This window comes from Poromitra crassiceps, assembly GCF_964638095.1.
Source record: "Poromitra crassiceps genome assembly, chromosome: 2".
Lineage (NCBI taxonomy): Eukaryota > Metazoa > Chordata > Actinopteri > Beryciformes > Melamphaidae > Poromitra > Poromitra crassiceps.
This window is the reverse complement of record NC_139624.1, coordinates 5,860,144-5,872,083: the sequence shown is the minus strand read 5'-3', so window position 1 is coordinate 5,872,083 and position 11,940 is coordinate 5,860,144. Positions and strand designations below refer to the sequence as shown.

Sequence of the window (11,940 nt, the reverse complement as noted above, 5' to 3'; positions counted from 1 at the left end):
TGAAGATAAAGACAGAAAAAGTCAAAACAGCAGCAAGAAAAGTAAAGAAAGAATTCAGCATGTTGAAGAGAGGCCTGAGCCTCACACAGTCTCTGAAGCGGGGTGTCGGCCTGCTGCTCAGCCGGTCTCTGTTGACTATTTTCACACAGAGTCTGTAGAGTCTCTTTCCTCTGACAGAGTCCAGAGAGGCCTCATCCACTCCCCCTGCAGCGGAGGAACCCAACAATAGCCTCGGGAAAGAACGACCCACCTCACCCCCTCTGTCCTCCTGTGATAATACCACCTTCTCGGGGGAGACCCCCCTCCAGCACCCGGCGCCCTCGTTCCCCTAATCCAATTCAAAAACGCATAATTTTTTCACACAACACATGTGTCCGGCCAGTACAGTAACCTCTTTCACTGCAATGGCATGCATGTAAGACCAGCTTCTCCACAGCGCGGATGGCAGCTGAAGTGCCTCTCGCCATCAAGCAGACAGTGACGGAAGCATGTGTCTTTATGTGCGCCAAGGGGACATGACTAAATTGGTGGGATTCGTTGTAACCTATATTAATAGAAACAAATAGAAAATAGCTGATTAATAAAATGTGTGCTGGTGGAACGAAATTCAACTTCTTAACACATTCACTGCCAACAACGTATGAACACGTTTTCAGAATCCAGCTGTTCCCTGCCAACAACGTGTTTACACGTTTTTGGCATCGATTTTTTTTTTTTGACGGTGGGTTGTGCATCTAACCCTTTTACATCTCTTATATAATTATTGGAGCCACCGAACATTTACAACCCATTCCACCGACCCACTAAGTGGCAACAGTGCTCTCCTGGCTAGAGGAAGGAAAGCATTTTTTTAACTTGTCACGCCATTCTCAGCCCAGCCATTCTCATGAAAAATGGATGGGGGAAAACGCTTTTCGCGCTGATTGCTGGCGATGCGGGATTGCAAATTTACATAATAGATTCAGCCGATCTACTATGATCGGGTGATAGATTACAGGTGGAGGAACACACTTTGAAACACGCAGCATAAATATGACCAGAATCGCAAAAGCTTCTCTCAACCAAAACTCCAAACGAGCGAGTCCATCCCGACTTCCTCAAACAGCGGCCGTGCAGACATGCAGGCACAGGAGAGCAGCAAAGCACTGACTGGTGACAAGCTTGTCCGCCCACGGAGGGAGGAGTTGAAGCAACTCGAGAGGGAGGGAGAGAGAGAGAGAGAGAGAGAGAGAGAGAGAGAGGGAGGGAGAGCGAGAGGGAGGGAGAGAGAGAGAGAGAGCGAGAGGGGGAGGGAGAGAGAGAGAGAGAGAGCCAAAAATGAATGGTTAAAGTGACTGTTCCATCCAATTTCACAAAAAGCCGTTTATCTCTGAATATTCTTTCTGACGCTAAAACCATGCTGTATTCAACTGCTAATGCTTACATAACTACTAACTCTACAAACTAACTCTTTTAGACAGAGAAAGTACACATTCTATTAGTACTTTTGAGATATTGTATGTTCACAAACTCCAAGCTGAAACGAATCCTCGGCTCTTGTAAAATGAGCCATAATCCTCAAAAAACGGCTTGGCAGAAGCTACCTACAGCAAAAAAAAACGGCTGGCAGTCAATGTGTTAAAATAGAGCAGCATCACTCATCGCGGCTCTCAGTACGCTGCGTAATTATGCAGGCAGTATATTACTGCAGCGGAGATAGAAGAGAGCCCGAAAAGGCATAAGCATACAGACGTTTGGGCAGCAGCCTGTTTTCAGCGTGTGAAACAGGGGCGTATCTACGGGTGGGCCTGGGTAGGCACACGCCCACCCACTTCTTGCCCTGGCCCACCCAAAAAAAAAAAAATTTTTTTTTTTTTTTTTTTTTTTTTTAATTGGTTGTTTTCTAGAGGCAAACTTGCTGCTGCATTGCTAGCCAATGGTTTTGTTACTTTTGTAAAAACGCAGGGCACATCATCTCCAGAGTCTAATGCATGACAACTTCATGACATCTAGGAATTTTGTTCTCTCTGTGGATAAATAAACCAGAGGGCGTCTTGTTCAAACTTGAAGCAGCCTCAGTGTTGTTATTTTTTAAACTCACAGCAGTATATGGATCAGTGGTTCTAATTTCTGTATAAAGTAACAGTATACACACAAGTATAAGCATTCATGTATGCAACATTTGGCACCTATATGTAACCTTTTAAGGTTGAGATAATTGTATTATCATTATATGGTCCAAATATTTCAGTAAAGCACTTGAAACACTTGAAATATTCTTGCTTGTGTGGTATCATTCTACTTGAAATGATGGTCAAATGCATTATTTTTAGTAAAATAACACGTCAAATTTTTCGGGCGGCCGGCCTTCGGCCGGCCACCCGAGTGGGCCCGGCCTTCGGCCGGGCATCTGCACCCCTTCCTATCCAGGCCCACCCAATTTGATCCAGGCCCACCTATAATTCAATTTCTGCATACGCCCCTGGTGTGAAATGGCAATAACACACAGGTGATTCACAGGTGGGCATGAGCACGTTATTTGATTTCTATGCATGACAGCCTCACATCTCTCTCTCCCTCTCTTTCCCTCTCCCCATCTAGGCTATAGTATATTTTCTCTCTCCCTCTTTCTCTCTCTCACTCTACTCTCAGTGAAGGAGGAAGCTGCTGATGTGACGCTGTGGTTTAATGGGCATGACCACACCTCCACAATGCTTTTGGGCATAAACACGCCTATACGGAGATGTGCGGCGAGATGACGTGAAGCGCAGCGGGCCGACACGCCCACAATTAAGGCTTTGCGCGGCGCTATTCCAGCGCAAAACGGTCGCTAATGCAAAATTACCGCCGTTGGGAAGATAGAGCCCTATGAGCCATCCGGGGGAGAGAAAATATTGTTTTGAGTCCCTCAAACTCTTGGAAAGGAAAATGAATCAAATGGAGAGGAAGACTCATAACCAAAAGGGCATAAAAATGGCAGGCACTCAAGGAGGTTTGAAAATGTAAAAGGCTTAAATTTAATGGGCTTGAATCATTAAAATACACCAACACGTGTCGGCTTGCACCTTCTTCAGCGTGTGATGACACACAGAGAAATCCAGAAAACTAACATTAAAATGTAGCAAGTCAACCAAATGACAGCATCACTACAGATGCAATAAAACAATAAAAATACAGTAAAACCAATGACGAAACCACATGAGCAATACAGTGTTTTTGAGGAAAGAGCATTGGGAATCAAAGGAGAGAGAACCAATGGCTACATGTTAGGACTAAGGCCATGGCTATAAGTATGATGAGAGCTCCAAGTCCTCATTGAGACCAGGGTAACTGTTGCACCAGCTGAACCTTATTTATCTCTTAAGTTAGGCTGTAAAGTCTACACTTTTTGTGACCTTGATGAAGGCACAGTGTGTTTTCATCAGGTCACAACTTGATTTAAATATAGAAGCATAACAGAGTGTGCAGTTCTCCATCTTTTCACGTGACACCTTCTTCAGACAGTCTGCACCTCACCTGAAGTATCTGGGTGCTCATCTCCAGCTCCTGTGTTCTTTAAATTAAATGTCAGCATGATATTCAGATAACATCTATTAATGAACAAAGAACTGACAGCATGTCTGACCTCAGAGTCTCCAGTCGACAGTGTGGACTCAGCAGTCCAGCAGACAGCAGCTCCACTGCTGAATCTGTCAGCGTGTTCCCACTCAGGTTCAGCTCTGTCAGATGGGAGGGGTTGGACTTCAGAGCTGAGGCCACGATTTCACAGTCAGTCTTTGTGAGTCTACAGTCAACGAGTCTGTGATGACAGATTTAATGTAGAATCAGTTATTATCAAAACAGAGCTGAGAACAAGCATACCAATAACTTTATGCTGAATGAATATACCTATGATGATGATGATGATAATTACAATGATAATAATCCTAGTTATAATAATTGTAATAATCATAATAACAGTTGTTTTAATCACATTTAAACACTTTAACCACAGCAGAAACTTGAAGTGAAGACGCTATCCGACGCCTAACATCCTCTTCTTCTAAATAAATGTAGTTGCCGCTTCCAAATGATTGCATAAAATCTACTTTTCTGTCTTTGAAAAACCAAAAATCATTCATCTGGAGCAACCCGGACATGCAGCGCATCATGACCGTGGGGACTCTGGACCACGTTCTGATTAGTTTTACTTTAGTTTATTTGTCAGGGACCATGTGCAGAGATAACATTGATGTCAGAGAGAAAATATGCTTTGCACCAGATTATAGCAAATTACTATTTTCCATCTGCAGTCCCAGGGCAGGTTGCCAGCACAAACAAAACAACAATACAATAAATAATAAATAACAAGGTACATAACAGATATCAACACATCTTAATTATACATATCACCCAGGGGGTGGAGTCACCCTCTCATTTCAGAGGGGGCGGACCATTCTCAGTGGGCCTCTTCCCTTTTGCATGTTTGGATCTTTTTTAGCCATATTTAGAGGAATATCTCATTTTAAACACACTAGTATTATTGTTTCTCTCACACACACACCCCCACCCCCCATTGGGGGGGGATTGGTTTTTAAATCACTCAACAGCCTTGCGCCTGAGTACCTGTCGGATATGCTTGTGTAACAGCATTGTGTAGGTCAGACCTGGGCAAAAGGCGGCCCGCGGGCCGCATGCTGCCCGCGAGCGCCCCCTGTGTGGCCCGCACTGGAATTGCAAAAAAAAAAAAAAAAAAAAAATTACAGTGCACCTGAATGCAACATGCAAGGTACCCGCTGAATAAGTGTCCAAATGTTCATGTCATTCTGGCCAATACTCCACTTCTGTTATAACATTTCAGTCTGGTATGGAATATCTTTCAATAATCTTTATGACTAAAAGGCTAAAAGTAATCTAATGTGTAAGAAATTACTGTTCTACATTGAAGTAAAAATGGAAATAATTAACTTGTTGGTTTTGGATTTATTTAGCTTCAAGAGTGCATTTTTGTTCGTGTGACCCTCAACACAGGCTTTGAGAATCCCGGGCCACTTACTGATACTTATGCTTAAATTAACACACTCATATTCTGGTTTATTTAAAGAAAAACATTTTGGCTAGTGGAAATTCTAATTGGCTGGTAACTTTAAAATATAGCAGCCATATTGGCAGGTGGTCAAAAAAGTTAATGATATAGGAGTGAGTGAGAAAAGGATCAAATATTGGTGTTTAAGACTGAATAATGACATCACAACTGTTCATTTAAAATGAGGTATTCCTCTAAACCTGACTTCAGAAGCCCCCAAAAAATTTGCGCCGGCGCCGTTTGGCCCCCAACACTCAGCAAAATCTGGCGCTCTGGTAGCGAGGACATTTTTTTGTGGTCCTCTCTATCATCAAAGTTCCTCAGTTACGGCATGACAATATTTGTTCGGCCCCCAGCAACAATCTGGGTTTCTCATGTGGCCCCCCATGAAAAATAATTGCCCACCCCTGGTGTAGGTGGTACTTGCAGCAACCCATGTTAAGGGCTTGCCCAGGGGTGGATATGAACCGCCGACCTTCGGCTTGGGAGTCAAAGGCACTAACCACTCCATCAAGAGAGCTAGCTCCCTGGGTGGAGCTGATTAACATGCCTTTATACTGGGGAGTGAGTTTAACCAATCCACTCCCTACCACACTGGACTCACGAGGAATCAACACTGATTCACCTCGGTTACACTTGTATCCTATGATCATCTAGACCCCTCATATCCTCTAGACCCCTCAGATCCTCTAGACCCCTCAGATGCTCTAGACCCCTCAGATCCTCTAGACCCCTCAGATGCTCTAGACCCCTCAGATGCTCTAGACCCCTCAGATCCTCTAGACCCCTCCGATCCTCTAGACCCCTCAGATGCTCTAGACCCCTCAGATGCTCTAGACCCCTCAGATCCTCTAGACCCCTCAGATGCTCTAGACCCCTCAGATGCTCTAGACCCCTCAGATCCTCTAGACCCCTCCGATCCTCTAGACCCCTCCGATCCTCTAGACCCCTCAGATCCTCTAGACCAGTGGTTCTCAAATGGGGGTCCGCGGACCCCCAGGGGTCCGTGGCACTTTACCAGGGGGTCCGCGAAAAGTTTTCAAGTAAAAAAAAAAAAAAAAAAAAATTAATAATTAAAAAGAAAATGCTACATGTTACTTATTCCTTCTCAAACTACTTCCTACATGGTGCTAGTCTATCAAAATATCTTGGCTGTCATTTATTGTGTTGCATAGTGGTTTTCTGGACTGTTGACAAATTGTGATATTGTAAGTCGCTTTGGACAAAACAAAAGCGTCTGCTAAATGACGTAATGTAAATGTAATGTAATAAAAAAAAAATATATATTTTTTTTTTTTGCAAAATCTTCATAGTTCAACGAAAATAGTTTATGCTTTAAATCTAAAATGGTTCATGGATTACATTCTAATAACAAACCTATCAAATTAAAAGTCAAGCACGTTACCGTGGAAACAATTAAGCTTAGCCCAAAATCACAAATCAGAATGAGGGGGTCCGCGGTATATTTTCTATCTTGTAAGGGGTCCTTGGCTGAAAAACATTTGAGAACCTCTGCTCTAGACCCCTCAGATCCTCTGGACCCCTCAGATCCTCTGGACCCCTCAGATCCTCTAGACCCCTCAGATCCTCTGGACCCCTCAGATCCTCTAGACCCCTCAGATCCTCTAGACCCCTCAGATCCTCTAGACCCCTCAGATCCTCTAGACCCCTCCGATCCTCTAGACCCCTCAGATCCTCTAGACCCCTCAGATCCTCTAGACCCCTCAGATCCTCTAGACCCCTCAGATCCTCTAGACCCCTCAGATCCTCTAGACCCCTCAGATCCTCTAGACCCCTCAGATGCTCTAGACCCCTCAGATCCTCTAGACCCCTCAGATCCTCTAGACCCCTCAGATCCTCTAGACCCCTCAGATCCTCTAGACCCCTCAGATCTTCTGGCACTGGCCTGTTAGTTGTTCCCTGGGTGAGGACTAAGCAGTAGGGAGAGGCAGCATTGAGTGTCTATGGTCCTCTCCTCTGGAATAGCCTGCCAGAGCATCTGAGAGCATCACAAACCAAACACACTTTTAAAAGAAAACATATTTTAGCCTTGCATTCCCTTGACTTCCTCCTCCTTCATATTTTAATTTTGCTTTTCCTCTATGCACCACTGTTGTATAATTTCATTACTTTGCTGTATTGTTTTTATTGTATTTTTACTGTTTTTATTGTATTTTCTGTTTTTATTGTCTTTTACTCTACTTCTTTTTACTGTTAAGCACTTTGAATTGCATTTTATGTATCAAAGGTGCTATAGAAATACAAGTTGATTTGATTTGATTTGATGTAGTAGCTACTGTTTACATTGACACATGCTAAACCAAACACTTGGGGGAGGTGGAGGGAGGCCGAAAGAGTGTTGAAGGTAAGAGGTAAGAGTTGACACATTTGCTTTTGACAGCGCTGCTTTTGGCCAATGGGACAACAGCACAGAACCGTGGCAGCCAATCAGAGGTGTCTCCTCCAGGCCAAAATGGCAGGATTGCTGTGCACTGGTGTTGCAATGGATCGATTAGTTGTCACTTCTGATAGATGCAAGTTCCTTTGCTCAATTGTTATTATTATTTTTTGTACTCCCGAGCAAAACAAGGAAGCCATTGATCATTCACGAGAAGAAAATGTGGATTTAGCTGTCAAGGAAGTAAGTTGGAGTGTTCATCTTCCATATATATGATCTTTGTGTGCAACTACGTGACATACTGTAGGAGAACGCCAGCGCATCTGATGCCATCTGTCTGATGTTACACCAGCGTTATTTTCATTAATTTAAACATGCCTAAAAGCTCATGTCATAGTATTTCACTTCAGGCCACTGTGTGGGATCGTTTATCCAGCGTTGTTTGGGCAATGAAAAGGGACACTGCTCCAGGCCAACTGAGTTCATTTTCTCGATGTACCTTTCCCTCTCCGTTGGAGGAAGTGTACTGAAATAATCTTTTGACATTATCTAAAAAGAAAACTGTCCGAATCCCTGTAAAACCCCGCAAAACTATTTATATCTGATGAGAGTTCCTCCGTTCACCCCGGTTAGCCGCGGTTTGTTTTGCCAGCTGTAGTCGTCAGGCTTCCTTGTATTTTCCCCCGTCTTGGGCGTGGCTTCTGAATGATGATGTGTTTTGCAGTGTCTCTATAGGATAGTAATCCCTCGCGTCAGCGATGACTAAAGATATTTTCTACTTGGTGTCACCAACCATGGCCACGCCCCCTTGCACATCACTCCCCTTGAGGGCAGCATGTGGGGTATATAAGGCAGGCGCGCACATCGATCTGCTCCCAACATTTCTTCAGCAGCAAGATGACTACTGAGAAGAACAGCAGCTCCGGGCGGCGCGGGTGCCAGGCCGAAGCGCCCGAACTCTGGCTTCAGGCCTAGCATCTGTGTTTGCCCATGAGTGCCTCTTACAAGCCACCTACATGAACCTGGAGGATGGGTTTGTCATCCTCTGACTTCGCCTGCCTGCATTGCAGAGAGCTTCCACACGCTGAGCTTGTGAGCAGAGTGGAGTTCTTTTCCAGGATGGGAACCACTCTCCACTGGGCGGCCGTCGCTGATGTGGCCGCCCCACCCTTCGACGCCGCCCAGTCGCCCTCTGCCTCCTCCGCCTGCCGTCCCTCGTCCAGCAGCAGCGGGGTAGCGGCTCGACCTTCCTGGCCTGGTTTCCACGGCAGCTCGCTGATTGGGTCTGGAGCTTCCCACCCCGGGAGCAGCGCACGCCGAGGGCAGCTCTCCTCCTCTCTGGCCCGCCCTGCCCAGCCTGCATGAGCTGAAACACTGCACCTTTGCCCGGCCGGGCACCACGAGAGGTCCCGCTATGCGGTGGGAGGACATGACGCAGGTGGAGGGGGAGACAGACCGAGGCTTCCCCTCTGATCCTCCACTTGAAGACAGCCTGGTCCCCGTGCTCCTGCCTGGCGCCTCCTTCTACGACAAAGAAAACCCACCCCGCCGCTGGAGAGAGACGCTGTTTTCCTACGGCTCTCAGATATAAAGCACACAAGAGCGCCACTCAAACTCGAGCTGCCCAGAACAACATAATCGTCCTGGCCTCCTCCGCCGATTCACTGCTGCAAGACTGGAGCAGCGAGGTCCCGGCCCAGGTGGTGAGAGAGCTGGTGGCATCTCTTACGGCTATCATGCAGCTGGCCCAGGCGTCAACAGTAACTTCCTCCTGCACCATGGCTTGGACAACTCAGATCCAGAGGAACATTTGACTCGAGAGCTCCATCCTGCCACAACAGCACCAAACGCTGCTGGAAGGGCCGATAACCCCAGCCGGCTTATTTGGCCCGTCCACACAGGCGGCTCGGGATGAGCTCCACCTCACCGCCATGGAGAGAGAGGGAGGAAGACCGGTGCCATCGCCCTCAAGAAGGAGGTGCGCCCGGGGGAAGAAGAGGGCTTCTTCCTCCTCTGCAGCTCCAGCTCCAGTCCCGCTGAGGCCTGCTCAGATGAAGAGGATGGAGCAGCTCAGTGTCCCCCCTATCCCATCTCCTTCTCCCCGGTCCTCACCATCAGCCAAGCAGCTCAAATATCAGATAGCAGTGGAGTTTGATATAAAGCCTAATATCACCCGCCTGGTAATAAAAACACTATAAACCCCCTCCCTCTTAAAACAAAGATATCAGAGATAAAGTGTCATGTGTTTTTTAATAGTGTACAAACATTAACGGCTTCGGCTCCAAAGCCCAATTCTCCAGATGGGGCTGGTGCCGTTCAGAAAGCTAGTTTGTCTAAAACACTTTTTGAGTCTAAAACAGGAAAACAATTAAATAAAACGTTTCCCGTAATAAAGCTGTGAAAGGGGCTCGCGCCTTTAATACAACATCACAAAGCTGTGTGTGTGTGTGTGTGTGTGTGTGTGTGTGTGTGTGTGTGTGTATGTGTGTATGTATGTATGTGTGTGTGTGTGTATGTGTAAGTGTGCGTGTGTGTGTATGTGTGTGTGTGTGTGTCAAAGCTTGGTGACTTCCACAATGCCGTCAAATAGATTGCTTTAGAACAATACCAGAGGAGAGACAGAGCAATCCTACAAGAGATAACGCTCTCACTCTCTTTCATAGTGGCCCCCGCGCACACAGCAGCAGCACGGTGGATTGAAAGCTGCTGTTGAAACAAATGAAACATACAGACCCATACAAAGTACAGCCTGCTGTGAAGAGACATCTCCCAGGGCCAGAAATGGCTTTGGAACACAATGACAACAGGTTAAACTCTGCAATTCAAAACAACGCTCTCCCATTCAAGGGCCAGTTGGAAAGTATTTTTCCCAGATGGAAAGTTGGCTCTGGAGACAGAATTGCAAGATCTTCTATTAACACGTTCACTGCCAATGACGTGTTTTTACGTCAAACAGAATCCAACCGTTCACTGCCAATGACGTGTTTTTACGTCAAAAAAATCGATTTTGTTTTTTTGACGGTGGGACGTTGATCTAACCCTTTTACGTCTCCTATACCAGAATTGGAGGTATTGAATGTGTATAATCTATTTTACCGACCCACTGAGTGGCGACATGTCTCTCCACAGTAGGAGAGGCGAGCCAAAACTGGAGGGAAAAGCGCGAGGAGGAAGCCGTTCTCATACAGTAAAATGGATGGCGAAAACGCTTTCACTTTCGCGCTGATGCACAGCGGTGGCAACGGTGGGGGGTTCCAAGAATAGATTGGATGCACACTTTGAAACACGCAGCATAAATAAGCCCAGAATCACAAGAGCTTCATCAGAGCTCTCAACCGGACCGCCAAGAAACCAGCGAAACCCATCCAGCGAGCCCCATGCAGACTGCCAGGCAGCAGCAGCAAAGCAGCAACTCGTTTGTCACAGACCCGCCGCAGAGCCAAGGAGGGTGGAGGAGAACGCCCACGGAGGGAGGAGTTGGAAGCAGAGGGGGGTTTCCTGCTGTTATGGAGGAAATTACTGTTCAAAACTATTGTTTAGATGTCTGACGCCAAAAATGAATGGTTAAAGTGACTGTTCTATCGAATTTCACAAAAAGCCGTTTATCTCAGAATAATTTTTCTGACGCTGAAACCATGCTGTATTCAACTGCTAATGCTTACATAACTACTAACTCTACAAACTAACTCTTTTAGACAGAGAAAGCACACATTCTATTAGTTGTTTTGAGATATTGTGTGTTCACAAAATCTTAGCAGAAAAGAATCCTCGGGTCTTGAAAGATGAGCCAGAATCCTCAAAAAAACCCTCTGGCAGAACCTACCTACAGTAAAAAAAAAACGGCTGGCAGTGAATGTGTTAAAAGAGACGATCTCTCGAGTTCCCCTGAGGGAAGTACAGAGCGCTTTCTATTCCTGTTACTTCCTCACAACCAAGAGGTCAGGTGGTGTTCGACCGATTCTGGATCTGTCATATTTCAACAATTTCATAATAAAGTGTCAGTTCCGCATGCTGACAGTCAGACATCTGATGTCGTGCAGAAAACAACACGATTGGTTTGTGACAATAGACCTGGCGGATGCATTTTTCCATATTCCAATCTGCCAGGCACACCACAAATACCTGTGCTTCTCCTCTCAGGGGGTAGCCTATCAATACAACCGTCTCTCCTTCGGTTACGCGCTAGCCCCTCAAACCTTTACCAAGTGCATGCTAGCCTTAGCCCCTCTATGAAGGAGAGATATCAGGGTCCTCCACTATCTGGATGACCTGATTCTACTGGACGAGTCAAGAGAACAGACTGCCTTGTTGCATACGATGGAGACAGTAGAGCTCCTCCAATCACTGGGTTTTGCCATAAATTGGAAGACGAGCTCTCCCCTCTCCAGTCAGACAGTGACCTATCTGGGGATAAACCTCGACTCCAGGGTCATGAGAGGGAGATTATCCTCAGAAAGGGCGGAAGTCCTACTCTCCCTCCTCCATCAATTCACCCCAG

General features: G+C 46.1%; 1 protein-coding gene across 1 annotated transcript in view; it reads right to left on the bottom strand.

Annotated features, from left to right (window-relative positions):
• Positions 1 to 2,887: 2,887 nt before the first annotated feature.
• LOC310798121 (NLR family CARD domain-containing protein 3-like) overlaps positions 2,888 to 11,940 on the bottom strand; it is a gene marked incomplete at both ends in the record, with an annotated part of 221,013 nt that continues 211,960 nt past the window's right edge. Inside the window, 2 exons of the mRNA XM_083660610.1 lie at positions 2,888 to 2,894; positions 3,605 to 3,778. Of these exons, the coding sequence (XP_083516736.1) occupies positions 2,888 to 2,894; positions 3,605 to 3,778 (181 nt within the window). The remainder of the gene's footprint in view (positions 2,895 to 3,604; positions 3,779 to 11,940) is intronic.